The 17,385-nt window shown below is 35.1% G+C and overlaps 1 protein-coding gene across 5 annotated transcripts in view; it reads right to left on the bottom strand.

Annotated features, from left to right (window-relative positions):
- Nucleotides 1–17,385, bottom strand: part of SLC6A11 (solute carrier family 6 member 11) — a 151,716-nt gene that overhangs the window by 66,578 nt on the left and 67,753 nt on the right. For all 5 annotated transcript variants that reach the window (XM_027467744.3, XM_038185725.2, XM_027467743.3 and 2 more), the window contains one exon: nt 7,092–7,224. In XM_027467744.3, coding sequence (XP_027323545.1) covers nt 7,092–7,224 — 133 coding nt within the window. The remainder of the gene's footprint in view (nt 1–7,091; nt 7,225–17,385) is intronic.

Here is a 17,385-nt window from a genome sequence, read left to right as displayed (position 1 = left end):
GTCTACTTTGTATGGAACTATTCAGGCATATCTGAACTGCAGCCTGTGACAGGTGGTCTTCAAAAGCACTACAGAGTGAAAAGGCAGGTCCCTTCATCTTTAGTTAAACCTTACTTAAATGTAGATGTTAATTATATTTTAGCACAATTTATTAGCCATCTTATGCGCTCATTATAAATGATCTTACAGTTTTCAGTGATTCCTTCCTGCCCATCACTTTTCACAGATTAACAATAACATCAAAACTACATACAAAAGCAATTTCCTGTTTTTTTTTTTTTAATAAGTCTATGTCAAGACAGTCCAGGCAAACTGACCACACATTACTGTTTTCTCCTGTCTCTGGTCTTTTAACACATAAAATAGACTTTCATATAATTTCTTGACAATTTACCATGAAACGGTCCTTCACTGTGTCCAACTCAGCAAATCAGACTAATCAGTTGAAATAATTAAGGAGTAAGGAACAGCACAGCATTGGGAAGGACAAGTGCCATGCAGTTACAAAATGAATTTCACGAAGTCCAGCTTAAGACCCTCATACACTTTATAGTAAAGCTTAGGTAAAACAATCAACCCAGGAAATATCTGAGGGTCTATATGGAATCCAGCCAAGTTTGCTTAACATGTTGTTTAGAATAAGACAAGCTTCCACCAGAACTATTAAGCCGTAAAAAGAAAAAAAAAAAAAGAAAAAATAAAACACAACTATGGAGAACTTCACAGGTTAATAGACAATGCACTTACACAGGAAACAGAAAGAAAACAATAGCCTAAGAGTAAAAAAAATTATGCCATCGCTTACATGCATTCAACCCAATATACCTACCAAAGGTAAGCAGTAAAACAGTACTGCTATTCCCTTAGGAAAAGAATGTTTTTGGCTTTGCCAAGTGTTTATAACTTTTCCAAGGATATCATGGTAGATGACGAAATACTTGAATGAATAATGGAAATCACAATTAAGAAAATGAAGAATGCCTCCTACTTTTATGTTAATATGTGATAACTTCATCACCAAAAAAAAGCTTCTAAAGTAGTGTAATCATTTCTAATGATGAATTGCAGCTGATTTTATTAACCAAACAGTATCCTTTTTAGAGATGTAATGCATAATATGAGGCTATCCAATGATAAATTAAGACAAAAGACATAAATATTTCATGAGGAGATGCTGTGTAATCATTATTCTATTATTTCAGGTTTTGACTTGCAGTACTATTTAATCAAGCATCTTAGACAACTCATGTTTAGAGAGAGCATCTATATCAGTGCTTATTCTTACATAGGACTTAGATGTGTGAGCACCGCCATACTCTTCAGCCGTGCTTTCTCTGCTATGGTTAATGGAGTACCTGAAGAGTGAAAGTTATAAACAGAACCATAAAAATATCTTCTAACATGTTTTCAAGTCAAAGCTTGATGAGATGGTGTACAAGACATTAAAAGCTGATTATGATAAAAACAAACAAACAAAAAACAATGAGCATATCTGTTTTAGAACAACAACCACAGCTTTTTCCAGGACACTCAGCCTTGTAGCTCCATGTCTACTCCTCTAGATTGTTTTGCAGACACTTGATACCTATGAAAGCTATGAAAGACTTGATCCTTTCTGCAGGTCCTTGTGCTAACTCAGGACAACATCCCTGGCCTTAACTTTCTGCATCAGCTTCTGTTTCCATTAGCCTCCCCTTATGTTGTAATTTTAAAGTATAACAAGAGGAGAAACAGCATAAAGCCTACACATTCTAAAATCAGGATGATGTTGAACTTCAGGGAACTCAACACAAAGGATAGGAAGGGATCAAAAAATCCAGAAGTTAGAATCAGAGAAAATAATATTCAGTGATTATCCTCTGTGATACATGAATTAGTTCTGGGGGTAAAAAAAAAAAAAAAAAAAAAAAAAAAATAGTCTTTTATGATATTTATCTTTCTTCCAGATGATCCTGAAGGTCTATGAGAAAGTTTTCTTAACACTTACAAACTAAGGATTGAAGTGAAGTACAAAATTATACGGAAGAATTTTCTTTTGCTGTTTGAGTCTAGCAGAAGAACAAGAGTAGGTTCCTTATAATAATCATAATAATGAGAATTCATTCAGGAAGACTAAAATACACAAGTCTTGATCTCAGTGGTCATACAAGTACTATGACTAATACTAAATAACTCCAAACTCATGAAGCTATGCAACAATATTTTCATTCTAACTCCTCCTATCAGAAAATGCTGACTGCAAGTTGACTGAGATAAAACAATAAAACCTGACCTAAAGTAGACTATTTAACTTTTTAAATATTTATTTTTAAATGACGTATCCCAGACCAAAAGCAATTTTCCTTCAGCTATCCACTTTTTTTTTTTAGTCGGTATTGCCCACGCAAATGATATCAGCCATATGCTATCGGAAGCAATCACACTTATTGGTGTGATTTATGGAGGATTTCAGTGCACAAACCAGAGTGAATTGTAAATCTGAATATAGCTTATTATTTCGTAAGTAACATAGGCTTTTCAGTTGTTTGCTTTTTGTAATCAAACCATAATTTAATAATGCATTCTATTGCTGTTTTCATTGTGTAGGCCCTATATAAAAATAACCAGTATCAAGTCAAAAGCAAAGAAAAAAATGGCAGGGTAAAAATTCTTATTACAATCTTACTTGTAACATTACATATATTTTGCAAAACAAAACTGTCTTTTTGGCAATGTTTATCTGTGATATTATCCTTTGGCAGACCCATCGAAGTATTCAGGATATTTTTCACTGTTCATTCATTCATTAAATACAACTTTTTACTGAAAGGGTCTTGACATAAATTTCCCAGAAACATAAACATAGTTGAATATGAACAAGGGCAGCTTATCACCTTTATTACACACTGAATACTCACTGTCTAAGCCAGCCTTTGGATCAAAATCTATTACTAGTTTAGCTGTTTCCTTTTTACTTTGAGTTTAGCTTTTCTTTTTGTGGTTTGCTTTCAAACATTAGATAACATACTTAAAAATGCGAAGTGGCAGGTGTAGTAAAATGTTCTAATACTTGAAAATGACAGTAAGACTGAAGGTTGCATTTTAACCCTTGTGATTTTAACCCTTGTGATTTGGCCTTTCATCATCAGTGGGCAGAAGTAGCATTCTTTTATATAGCACAGAGAACAGAAGCATGTCATTGAACGATATTATAAAGACATGAGCAAGGTTGATCAGTTGTCCCATGGCTGTGTGACATACTGTATGCTGATTAGCTGCCACTCCCATTCATGAATAGGCTAGTAATGCTGACTAGGAAAGAAAGACTCATGAAAACAAGATAGGTTTTTGGATAGTGTAGAAATCTTTTCAAGTTATTCTCTATGCAAGAAAAACTGCTATCACTCAAGTCCATTAGTAACACAAATGATAAAAAATGTATTTTAAATCAGGAGGGGATGATAGAAATATAACAAGCTAAGCAAAGAAATATATAATTCAGTAACAAAGGTTGGAATGAACACTGCATGTAGGAAAGTAGTACTTAATACATGATTCATATCATAAGGACAATTAAATATTGAAACAGGTTGCCCCGATATGTGAAATATCTGGCCTTGGAGATGTTTAAGATGCAGCTAGACAAAGCACTAAGGAAACTAGTCTGAATTCAGTTTTGACCCTGCTTTGACCAAGAGGTTGGACAAAAGGCTTTCCAAGGTCCTTTCCAATCTGTACAATATTGTAATACTATAAATCTGTGTACCCGAAGGGGTTCCAAAACAGTGTTAGCTCCAAACAGGGATAGGCTGATGCATTCAAAAAGTAAGCAAAATTCTTGAACAGAAAAGGAATAGACAAATAAGAGAGTACCTTTATATGACTTAGTCTACCAGTCTCCTGACTTCAAAAGAAATTGTGCAGAGCTTGCTACAAATTAGAAGTCACTATGAGCTCAAAGGAATGATCCTCATCTGATAAAACTATTGTTCTCCCATTAAAAAAAAATAATAATAAAAAAAAAAAATTAGGATTAGTTCCCTCAGCAAGGATTACAGAAAGAATAGATTAGGAATTTCTGATGTCCCTTTCTCAAAGTTTAAAGCGCAATAACATTTAGTTAAATTAACAAATGGATAGTCAAGATCCAAAAAAGAACTGGCTTCCTCTTCATTGCTACATGAAGATTTCCTGAATGTTTTATGAAGATCAAAAATTAGGAAGACTTAGTTTTTATATAGGTATATACGTTATGCAAAAGGGATGAGTTTGAAGAACTGTAAAGGTAAAAGGCTGAAACACCTCATCAACAGTGTTACAAGCACTTCATTTGAAGTTAAGCTATATGTTGGATTTAACACTTTTAGTATATAAATATAATATATAAAATACATTTTAGTATATCTTAAAATGTTAAATATTCATAATCTGAGGAGATGAATTCTGTGTTAGTGCTAGTTGGACAATGATGGTTTTATTTAATGACAGCTTTTAATGCTTGGATTTTTTTCCCCACCATGCATTAGGATGCAGAGTAAAAAGGCGAAGGAGTAAACCAACCTCTTGAATATTTCACAGAACACAGTTGGATGAAGACAGTACATCTCTATTTTTCTCTCTCTCCTCTTCCACTTTCTGTTTCTTTTTCCCCTATCCTCTTTCTCTCTAGCTATTTTGTTTCTCTGAAAACATTTCCAAAAGTAATAAAACTAAGTCAAAAAAGAATTTTTTTTTAGTTTTATTTCATTCAAATTATTCAATCAAGCTCAAGTCTATAGCAAATTTAGCAGCCTAGCCTAAAAAAAACTTCTAATATTATAACAAAAATCTAGAAGCAAATCTTAAATGTTTCCTAGAAATAAGCACATAATAAATTCAAACTAGTGTGAAAGACTATGTTTAGATGAGCTTAAATATGAATTTTTAAAACACCATTATATCAGAAATAGAAACTCTAGCCCAGAAGACTGCTTTGCCATGTCTCTTTCTCAGCATTTTAATCTTTTGTAGCATCCACATTTGACTGCTATCTCTGTGCTAGATGGTCTCAAGAGGCAATGAGATGGCACAGTTTCCAGTGACATTGGCTGTAATAAGAGGCAAGAACATTAAAATTCTGAAACAAATCTGAAAAAGGAATCTAAGTCAGGAAAAAAAACTAAAAATAATAAAAAGTAGCACTGCAATTAGTTGCAATATCACACATTAATCTGGTAAAAGGCTGTCCTTACTAATTACAGGAGCAGAAATGGAAAAAGAAAGGATCAACATGGGCTACAAAAGAACCTTACTACATGTTCCTCAGGAAGCAACAGATCCTCTGCATAGGCAGATTGCTGAAGAGCACAATGTGGTCTTTGTCAGTGTGAGGAACACAGGACTCTACCAATAAGTTGACTTACTTATGATTTTGGAGACAGAAGTGCTGCTCATGGTAAACCGATCTAAGTAGTATAAATATGTGATAAGCCTACTTCTTACAGGACCCCTTGAGACCAATGCAGCTGAGTACTGAGCACTGATTTCATTTTCTTTGCATTTCTTTTGGAAGACTGCTAGTTATTTCTGTGTATTTGAACAGCTTATCATCCCATTCAAAGTGGGCAAGATACATGTACTTCTCTACCTCAGGATGCTTTGCCTAAACTCATCAGAAGGGCAGTTATCAAAATGAAACTGGAATAAAATAAATATGTTCCACTTACTAGTAAGCTGTGAATTTAGTTAAGCTATCAGGAAAAAAAAATCAGATACGCTTTAATCACTTTCAAATGAGAGACCTGTTTCTGAGGAAGTGGTATATGCTGAAGGAATCTCATTAACATGCATATGGAGAATTATAAAAATCTGAATGTAAATCACAGAAACACAGAAACATAAAATATGTCCCCACTGAGATCAATAGAGACTCTTCCTTAGCAAATTATTTCTGCCAATGCTGTTTTTCTTAAGAGTTCTATGCAGCTTTGCACAAACTTGCATTCATGCACATGTGCATTCGCAATACATGTTTTTCCTCCACCCTTGGGACAAGATTATTCTATGGTTGAATAGATCTCCATCTTCAGACGTTCGTTCTGATTGAAAAAAATAATTTGCTCAGCTTCATTTCTTTGCCATCAGTTGTAGCTCTACACCACTTTTGTACCTCCCTTGAGTGCATACTTCAAAGACATACAGACATTTATCTTGTCATTCCCTTATCTCACCTTTGCTTCTCTATATTTTTGTCTTCATTTTTTCCATTTTTTTCCTCTTTGATCTAAACTATTTGTTCTTGTATGTATCTCTAGACAGACTCTCTCAGCATCTTTCAAGCAGTGACTTGATAAAAAAATAGGGCTGCATAAATCCATGCGTGTAAATACTTAGATGAAAAACGCACTACCAGATTGACTGACAGAGTTGGTAAATACAGACAGAAGTCCCATGACTTCCTTAGGCTGTGAAGTAGCATCGTTCTGTTAGGTATCCAGTATTCATTCACTCAACAACTTACAAGAATACTGGATTTTTATTTATTATTTTTTCCTAATATTGTTATCTTCATATGTGTGTTTTGTTTTTGTTATTTTCTCTTATTTCTGCTTTTGGTGATCCATTTGAATTTGTTTACAACTGCATTATTGTAGCTTCCTTATGTTTCTGAATGCTCTCAGTTTATCTGTGTAATTTGCTTGCATCACTGAGAGTTTCAGCTCCTTTGAGTTTAGGGCCAAATTCAAAATTTTATACTTTGTGCACAGAAATCAACACAACACATTCTTGATTCCATAATTCAAGGAATGACCTCTAGAGGAGTCTGCTAAGTTAATAAGTGCTAAGTTAATAACAATACAACTACTAAAACATCATCATCAACAACAAACAGACTCATGTAACAAACTTAGTGAAAATGAAAACCATTGAAACCAAGAGGAACAAAACAGTAAAAAGTAGGACTGATTCTTAGGTACTTAGTATTGCACTCTATATACTCCCAAGTACAGATACTTACAGCAATGCAATATGCATTTAAAAATCCTACCATTATGATTTAAAAACATGTAAGTGACAACACAGGTTTAGAGCAGTAGTCATAATTCAGCTAATGTACAGAATTTTAACCCTACCTTTCCAGTTGACTTTGTTCCTTTCCAAATGCAAAAATAGCAGATAGTCCAGGCAGCGAGGAGGCACAGGGCAAGTTCCCAACGAAGATTCCCAATATGTTCAATCCCATCAGATATAGCTAGCACTCTGCGTCTACCAAAGGGGGAAAAAAAGAAAGGATAATACTGGAGCAAAATAGTACTACATATAAAACACTGAGCTAAAAGCAAGTCTCCTTCAATGAAGGAGACTTCTGGTTACTGACTAGTGAGTATGCATCATGCTAAGAGAAAAGACACAGAAGAGAAAGTATTGGAATATTTTCAGTGGGTTTTACATCAGGTTAAAAATAAACAACTGATGGATTTTTCCAGGTCAGTGACAAAAATCAACAAGATTTAAAGATAGATTGGAAAAGCATGGAAAGCTTTTGTACAAAGTACAAGTCAGAGACAAAAATAAAAAAATAAAACTAAGTGCTCTGAATCAACAACACGTATACATAAGCCCAAAACAAAACACTTCAAGAGTAAATGTTTTTTCAGTTTTACTGTTTTTCCAGTAATAAATATTTGAGTTTTAACCTTTACTTTTACCTTGCAACATTTATTTTTATGAATTAAACTAACATCATAATCCACAACCAGTTCTCAACGTAATCCATTCCAGCAGCTGGTCACTTGAACCATTATGCTGTTCTTCTCTAATGGCTTAATAACATTTATTTATTAAGTTGTTGTTAACATCTATCTATCTCATGGCTACAATGTTTCACACACTAAAAAGCAACTATGCATTACAAACACAATTCTCAGCAAAGACTTGAGAAGTTTTAAAGCAACCGTTTTCTGGAAGCTGTCTACAGAAAGTAAATGTTGTTTTTTCTGAATTCTCTGTGAGAAGTCTCAAATAGCAGAGACACCTACCATACCCATCCAAAAACCTTGGCTGGATTCTTTTGAAAAGAGTGGCATAGAAAGTAAATGGCAAATTAATGACCTCTAAACAATTAGACCTGCTGCTCCCATTTAAGAAAGACACATGGTGCCAATCAACCTGAACTGTTAGCACTGTAATGAGTATTTAAATATACAAAAGTACTTTAAATCACTTTGTCTTTTCTCTGTTCATGCAGAACAAAGGTTTAATGTTTCTCTTAGAAAGAAAGCAGCAACAAGTCCAGAACATACAATTAAACTATAAGATATAATGCAGCCAAAGAATACACCCAATGAAGAGAAAAAGTCTTGCTCAGAGGGTAGCAGTGATTTCCTCAGCAGGCACAACACAGCTCTCCTTAGTGCCAAGGCCTTAGCTGTCCTGCTGACACTGGCAGAAACAGCAGCAGCGGCAGATTTTGAAAGCAGGAGGCATTCAGAACTTGAAATTCTTCTCACAAAACTGAGTTCAGCCTGACTATGGACACCCTTATAACTGCCCTTATTCTTTTATTACTCAACATAAATTAATCAAAAAAAACAAATTAATCAAAAATCAAAAAAAAACCCAAAAAACAAAAAACAAAAACACATGATTCTTCCCTGAATTCAAGAAGTGAGGCTGATATATTCAGTGGTCGAAGATGACAGAGTTGATCACAGCTTCTTGTTCCTCAGCAGCCCAGCTTCTATCTAAATACTGCTACAACCTTGAATAAATCACCCAAACAGTAGTAAACAAAATAGCACAGTTGTCTTCCTCATTTCTAAACATTACAAGAGCCCTGCACTACCTTATTCTCCTCAGATCTTAACGTAGATAAAGAACTGTAAAATGACATTAAAAGTGATACCCATGCAGTTTAGAAGTACAGGCATTAAAAAATAAGTAAATAAATAAGAAGTTCTATAGTAAGATGCCCAGGAACAGCCACATCTGTGAAGGCCTGCATCAGCGTTTCATCACTTGTGACAGTACGTGATAAAGCAGAGCAGAAAGAAGGGGTAATTTATGTGCACAGTAAAAATTAACCAGATTGTGATGGGAAGAGGTTGCAAGTACCTCACGGTCATTATAAGTGAAACTAGTTTTATTAGAGGGCCTCAGCGTCACCCTAAGAAAACCCTTAAATAAACTATGTGGTCTTGTAAAAGGAGATAGTGGGATCCCCAGACAAATGGCAAACTCCTAGGGGTTTTATATTCTGAATTATTAAGTAATATTAAAAGTCAAAATGAAAAATTACTAATTTTAATGAGCCAAAAGTGCCCCACTTGGGTACCTATACAAGCTTGACAGTTACAGGGAAGCCATGGGAGATAACTAAGCTGAATTACATAACTAAATTATTGAGAATCAGAAACCTGAATTAAGGGATGACTTCGACATTTCTTTACGATAAAACTTTTTAGTTGTCGAATTTGGCATATACTCCAGGAGATATTAAGATCTCATTGGCCATGTCATTTAGCAGAGGTGCATGCCAGACATACTGTAAAAAAGCATGTATACAAATATATATATGTATAACATATATACAATATATTATAAAACTTACTATTAAAAAAAAAAAAAACAAAACCAGTAAATGCCTATGTAATTTTGCTTTTCAAATTCTGCATGCTTTCCAGTAGAAAACACGCATGTATGTCCTTAACATCACTTCAAAAAGTGCTGTTAAATTCAAAAACCTGAACTCTTCAGATAGAGTCTGAAGACTTATTTTCACTTGAAGAAAAAAAAAAAAAAGCCCAAGAACCCAGAGAACCACTGTAGCTGCAAGGTACAAACAATGATGTAGCTGGGGGTAACCATTTGAATTACTACAGAATTTAAGATCACTGCTTATTATACACCATTTTAACCATAGTAACTTTGAGCATACTGTGCGAGTTTACTGCCAACAACTTAAGACTGGGTGAAATTTTGCTGTAAAAATTATTTGGCTTGCACAGAGATCTGAAGATACAAATCATCAAGTATTGTTGTATGTCAAAAATACGTTAAAACAGAAAACGATTAGAGTTTGAGAAGACTTCTTGTGGGTCTTGAGTTTGTTTTTGTTTTTCTGTTTCTTATACACAGCAGTTCAATTTAACGAACTGCCAGTAGCCTGGGAAAGAAGCCAGGAGACTGTTGGCATTTCAACATCTTGAACACAACGTTGAGGAAATAAACTTCATCTGCATTAGGGTTAACTTGGAACTTGAAGGTGAAATCAAACCAGAGTAAGAGTTTTAAATCAGTGGTAGCAAAACAAAAACTACACAGGATATAGTGTCTGTAAATGGAAAATTGAGGTCTCTCTCTTTTTTTTTTTAATTTAAATCACAGTGGATTCAGAACGTGTATCACACTCAAAGACACGTTACATGTTTGAAGGCTTCACTATGTCTTTCTGCACATAGATAACTTGAGTAACTATTATTGAAGGAAGAGTTTTACTTTCCTTTCCACACATAACACAAAGAAAAAGAAATGACAGACATTGATAGACTTAAATAAATAAAAGATAAATGTAATTGCATGTAAATATATATTTATTACTATAATTATTATAATTTATAAATTATTATTATATATTGTATTAATATTATATTATTATTAAACATATATAATATAAATGTAAATAATATGACTTAACTGAAGTTCAGAATACTTTGTATTTCTTGTTACGTGCCAGAAAAGCTGATGCTTGGTCACAATGGCATTTAAAACTGACAATCAAATCTTGGCTACATGGCTAATTATGACTACAGAGTGGTTTCATTGTGGTTACAGCTTATAGTACCAAATACTATAATCCAAACGCATACAGTTCATGTTGAATCAAAATAGAATTGTGGATAAAACAAGGACAGAACGGGGAAGAAAGAACAAAGCCACAGAAAAATTTCAGCATACTTTCAGTAGACATAAAACAACGTCCTTAGTAAGTAACGAGACAGTATTCTATGACCTTTTGCTACCTAAATTCCAGAAACCTACTGTTGCTAATGGTAACCTCTCTTCTTTTCAGTTGACATCATTGTACATATATGTACTAGCAAAATTTGGAAAAATAAAGATCAGTAAGTATTACGTACTTATTGAAAGTGCTTTTGCTTGTGAATTTACTAAAACAGTTTTTGATTTACCAGCTCAGTAATCCTAAAGAAAGAAGGAACCTTCTTTTGCTAGAATTGCTGCAGACAGGCATATTATGAGGTAACTGTTACTTCTGACTACTCATAGTAGAAAAATAACCTTTGCATCTACAATTGAAAAGTAAGAGTTTGAAAGCTTTAGCTTCTACAAGTGCACTCTTTTGGGACACAGCAACAACAGCACTACACTTCCCATGGGCTGGGAGAGCACTTTTCCTGGGAAAGGGCATCTTTAATAAAGTGTTCCAATGTGCAGGGCTGCAGCAAACTCTTGAAAATAAAAAGGATTAACTGCTACCATGCATAGTTGAAAGGAATGTACCAAGGTAATCATTGCATTATTTCATGATTTGGAAAGCTGAAGAACAGATTCAATGTATTTGAAGAAAGCTCCTTCATGTTCCCTCCCCAATTTGAAGCAGCGTCCAAGACATTTTTCTTTTACAAAATAAATAAATAAGTCAGAGAAAGCAGCCTCCCAAGGTCACTTCTCCTTCTGTATCTGTTCAGTCAGGAGCAGGCAATGCTATCTACATACCCTGAACCAGACTCTGTCCTCAGCACATTTTGTGGAAAATGAAAGAAAAAAGAAGCCACTAAGCAGCAGTGGTACTGCTGCTGAGTAGCCTTTCTGGCTGCTGGTATGCTCCATGTTTTGGTATGTTTCTTTCATACCTGCAGATTTTTCAGACCCAGTTTATATTTACCTTGTGAACCTTTTCACTGAGCTCTTTGTGAAGTGAAAAAAAAAAAAAAAAAGAAAAAGAAAAAAGCTAACAATTTTGAGCAGCAGTAGCACACAGCTTTTCCCACCAATTCAGAAGTATCATTATCTCTCAGACATCCTCTATTCCTATGCTAAATTAAGTCCTCCATCCAAAGATGTTTTCTAAAATCTCATATTTCTTTGTCTCTCATTGCACTGTCTACAGTTAATATTCTTTAACTTCTGTGAAAATTTATTGTTTTGAGTATTTCATACCCAAATGCATTTGAGTATTGTGTGCAACTATACAGTTGCTGACACGCAGACTTGAGCAGATACTAACTTGATTCTGAAACTGGTGGCATTCAAATTCCATGTACCAGGATCCTTTGTGGATACCTGAACCACAAGGCCAGATAGCTACCAGCATCCAAGGCTCTGGCAAGCATTTGCTTGAAGACAATCCCTCAGTGGATTGTTGCACTGTCAGATGCTTAAGATGTGGTGGTAGTTAACCACCACAAAGTCAGCCTCCTTTGGAAGAACCATAGTGACTGCAGTACTTCCAGACACACTGGAAGGCTGAGATGTTTTCCTTGGACACAACAGCATTCTTTTTGTCACAGAGATCAGAGGAAGCTGCTTATCTAACAAAGAGTACTTGTAACATATTGTTTATTGATAAGAGTGTGGCCAATGCTCATCAATAAATAGGTATAACTATACTACATAACAGTAGGAATAACTTTGAAACAACTATTTTGAGTTGTTTCCTCACCAGCAATATCCATTCTCCATTGTCTGAGTCACTTAACTTTTCCCACTATCTTACATAGAGAATCTTAAAAAACTGAATGCTGCAGCTCACTTGACCCTGTGACCTTCCTAGGCAGCAGCGTTGTGTGTTCTTCTCAAGTCTGTGCTTCATCAGCCTCTTTCCTCATCTCTTACAATTGGAATGAGCTTTAAGGGATCTCTGAGTGACTGAAATTGCTCTTTCAGTTCTATTAAAACACTTAACTCTACTGAACAGCACAGAAGCCTTTCTGTCCAGCAATATCTTTCAGAGATTTACAACATTTTGTTATGGTTGTCTTATCTGTGCTAATTGCTGTCTAATTTGGAAGAGAGGCTGATCCATCAATCTGGATTGCATTACTCAAAGGTGGAAAAAGGAACAGTCTAGGAAGAACAAAAACTTTTGAAAGACGCTGGTATGTAAGTGAGCAGGAATTAAACAAAAAATGCTTATTTCTAATAACAACATATAAATGTATGACCAGTGGTATTTCAGAGAAGACTCCATGCTTGGTTGAGAAGTTCCTGTTTACCACCTGGACACACTAAAACTCTCGAGGTAAGGGATAATGGCTAATAGAATGCAAGTTAACCAAAATTACATACTTCCACCTTTCTATGAACATAGAATGGTTTTCTCTCGTAATGAAAGCAAAACAGAATAAACGGGAAATATGAGATACTAAAGATTTAATACAGTATTCTCCACTGCCTTAGATACTACCATGATAGACTTTTTACAAAATATACTGAATGTTAAAAGATATAAAAACCCTATCAAAACCAAAAGGGTAGCAGTTCAGTTGGTAAAATTCATGCAACATTACTTAAAAATATGTATTATAAAACACCACAGAGAAACTCACACAGAAAACACATGGAAATATCACACACATTTAAGAACTTGCCAGGTTACTGTACACACTCTGCCCTATATATTCACACAGCTTTTAGAAGATAATAAAAACCCGCTATAAAATTCTGTTAAACTAAGAAATCTCTTATGAAAAAACATTTAACTTTATGTTTGGCTTTCTGAAAGCAGCAGACAGGTAATTCCCAGTGGTCACATCAGTGAGAATTCCACAGCTAGAGCATTATGCACAGCTCTAAAATATTTACCTCTTATAGTATATTTTCTGTGACCTACACATATCAGAATGAATTATTCCGAGTTGAGACACATTTTCTGCTACTCGGCCTAGTTCTTTCCTCTTGAAGTCCTGAGAGGGTTATATATTGTATATTTGTTATCCACTTTTCATATTTCTTATCTGTTAAAAAGATTAAATTCTACTCAGCAGACTTCTCTAAAATTTCTAGTTTCTGATTGCAAATAACAAGTATTTCTTATGTTAACCAATGTCACATTGAAGTCAGTACTTATCTGAATACAATGCGACGCCAATTAACAACTACTGTGAGTATCAATAAAAAAAATCTTCATGGTATGTATGTGTGTGTACTTATAGCTAGAGAAAGACTGAGATATACAAACCCTGAACACCCCACTTACCCTTTAGCTATTCCTGACCTATTTTCCTTCAACTTGTTTCACTGAAGTCACGGCAAGTGACTTCTTAGCCAAGTCTGAGAGTTTAATCCTATCAAATGGTTTCTTTTGTATCACTCCACTCACCTCTGCTCTATAGTTTCTTGGTACTCTCTCAAGATACCCAATAACTCTTTCAGCCTTTGTGCAGTTTTTCTGCTACTCCACCTACTCCTCTCTGAAGAAGTCATGCAGTGATAAAAAAAAATAAAAATCTCCTTTTTATTCACCTTCAGAGTGATGTAAATTAGTTCAGCATTCAGGCTGCAGCAGCTGTGAAATGAAAGTACCTAGAAGAAATATAAGCCAGCCTGGTTGTTCTCAAAAAAATTCTGTTGAGCCTCTTAAGCAGCCTGTAGACTTGTACTCAGCTGTTCACTTTTAAGTGTTCATATAATGAGAGCAACAGACCACAGAAAAAAATTTAGAAACATTCCATGATTTTGTAAAATAGTCCTTCATAAGTTCTTGGCTACAAACTCATGCAATAAATGAGTGATAGTAAACTCTTGCATCTTCCCCCTGGAATATATAAGTATAAAACTATTCCGTGAAAGGCCAAAAGAAATCATTGTCTCAGCATGTTTCTCACATGCACTGGCCCTACACTAATTCCTAGTTGAAAAACAAACAAACAAACAAACAAAAAAAAAAACAAGGGACACAAGGCAGCAAAAAAATGTACCTTGTAAGTCAAAAGAGAAAAATAATATTGTGAATGTTCAGGAGCTATTTGGGGAGGTCCTGAGTTCACATTTACAACTACTGACTCTTCATAAAGTACCACCATCCTCTTGCAATTTACAATTCTTAATTAAATTGAAATGAAAATTCTACTAGCTCAATTTTATTTATCAACTAAAACCAATAGATTTTTATGATTTCAATTCTGCTGACTATCTGTGGAAGAGACTTCAGGAGAGTATCAGTTATCTCCATTTCTGAACTGCAGGACAACTTTGCCTACATGATTGTTTAAAGGCCTGCACTGACTGATATTCTGTAATCTATAGGCAATCCCAAGCAATGTCTAATGAGTTTTCCTCAGGCAATCCTCCTGACATGGAAACTCAATTTCCTTACTGCCACATTAGAATATAATGGGAAAGAGTGAAAAGCCTACCAACTTCTTTTCCTGCCTGTTAGCTACATTTTTGTTTTCCTCCCACATCAAGAGCATCCCTCCTTTAAGAATTCAAATTGACTAAAAAACTAAGCAAGTATGAGTTATACATGAGAAAGGCAGGACTGGATGTAAACCTGGGGAAGGATATTAAACTGGATAGTTGTCGTACAGATTCCAGGAAGGCACTAGCTATAAACAAAGGAAAAACAAATCAGCTGAGGAGTTCAGGTAAGCACTGAAATAGCTCACCAATGTCCCAGAAGCATGCTAACGTTTAGGTTCCATCTGAAATGATTTGTCAGCATCCACACTTAAGATTAGAAAACTGAGAGAGAAAGGATTTCCCTCTACTCAGTGCTGATGAGGCCACACCTGAACTACAGCATCCAGTTCTGGGCTCTTCAGTATAAGACATACATGAAGGTACTGGAGAGAGTCCAACAGACAGCATCACAGATAATTAAGTGACTGGAGCACCTCTACTATTAGGAAAGGCTGTAGAGAGCTGGGGCCGTTCAGCTTGGAGAAGAGGAGGCTCAGGGGGATCTTACCAATGTATATAGATACCTGAAGGAAGTATGCAAAGAGGTCAAAAACACTCTTCAGTGGTGTTTTAGTCCATTGTCTCTCATCACAGGAGGTTCCATCTGAACATCAAAAAACTCTTTTTGACCGTGAGAGTGACCAAACATTAGAACAGGCTGCCCAGGGAGGTTGTGGAGTTTCCCTCCTTAGGAACATTCAAAAAATACCTGGACATGGTCCTGAGCAGCCAGCTCTAGGCAGCCCTGCTTGAGCAGTGGCTGGACAAGATGACTTCCAGATGTCTCTTCTGACCTCATTTATTGCTATTTGCATACACAGGTAGAACATGCTAGGACAGAAAACTAAAATCATTGAGTTCATCTATCTTCCTGGAAACCCTGGAAGGCTTCAGAGTCCTACATTCATATTCATAGCCCTGTTCTACCCTAAAGCATGAGGTCTTCTACCAAGAAAACTCCCTATCATGCTTCCTGCTATCCAGCAGTACATGACTTCAGAACAGCTTCCACACTTTCCTGTTAATACTTTGCATAAATAATTAAATTCTTATTAGTATAAGGACTGAAACTGGATGGTCTAGCTATTTACTTATAAAGTAACAGAACAGCCTCTGTAAATCCTTACTGTTCTCAAGTATCCTTTTCAATCTAAACCACCTAAATAAGAACTGAAGCAGCAGAAGAATGATTCTCTAAACTTATAGCTGAGGCACTCACCTCAGAAGTTGTTAGGATCCCCATCTACGCCTCATGACTGTTTATATTTTATAACAATTAGAGCAGGTTCAATGTGAAATCCCCATCCCATACAGATCATGTTCAAAGAAGTGGAACACATGTATTTAATTTCTTGAAACAAAATACCGCAAAGAGCATTCTAAATATTGAGTCATCAGAGTGGAAACAAAGGACTTTCTGCATTTTTAATAATTCCCCTAAAATTTCATGTAAGAGCAAAATAATATTTTGATTAAAGCCAAAGAGCAATGACTTGTTTCAAAAGCTGTAGTAAGTTTATTCATTTAAGTAATTTTTTAAAGCCTTTATCTTCAGAGAATGCAGAAACATGCATTTCTTTGTTTCTTAACTGAAATAAATCAGCACAACTTAACACTAAAGAATATGAAAAAAATAATCGGGCCTCTTACACTTAGCACTTTTACTCTCTGTAGCTCAGATCCCCTTCTGTAAAGTGGGAATAATTTGATGTTACATGGATTTTGTGAAGGTAAATGAACATGGAAGTAATCAAGATCTATGATTGCAAAGTCATTGACACCATAAGCACTCTAGTGCTAGTCTTGATTAAATTAATATTTTTGTATGGAAAGGAGAAACATAATAATAATAATGAGAATACAAAACGTTGGAAAAGGAACATAGAGAAGAACAACAAAATATTCAATGCCAGCACGGTGTTTGCTCCCTATCCATCCTCTAGCCAGAACAAAGCAGTTCTACTGAAAAAAAAAAAAAAGGTGCCGTTCCTTCAACTACAGATG

Source organism: Anas platyrhynchos, chromosome 13, assembly GCF_047663525.1.
Source record: "Anas platyrhynchos isolate ZD024472 breed Pekin duck chromosome 13, IASCAAS_PekinDuck_T2T, whole genome shotgun sequence".
NCBI classification, from domain to species: domain Eukaryota; kingdom Metazoa; phylum Chordata; class Aves; order Anseriformes; family Anatidae; genus Anas; species Anas platyrhynchos.
The sequence above is the reverse complement of the archived record's forward strand: the minus strand, read 5'-3'. Positions and strand labels throughout refer to the sequence as shown.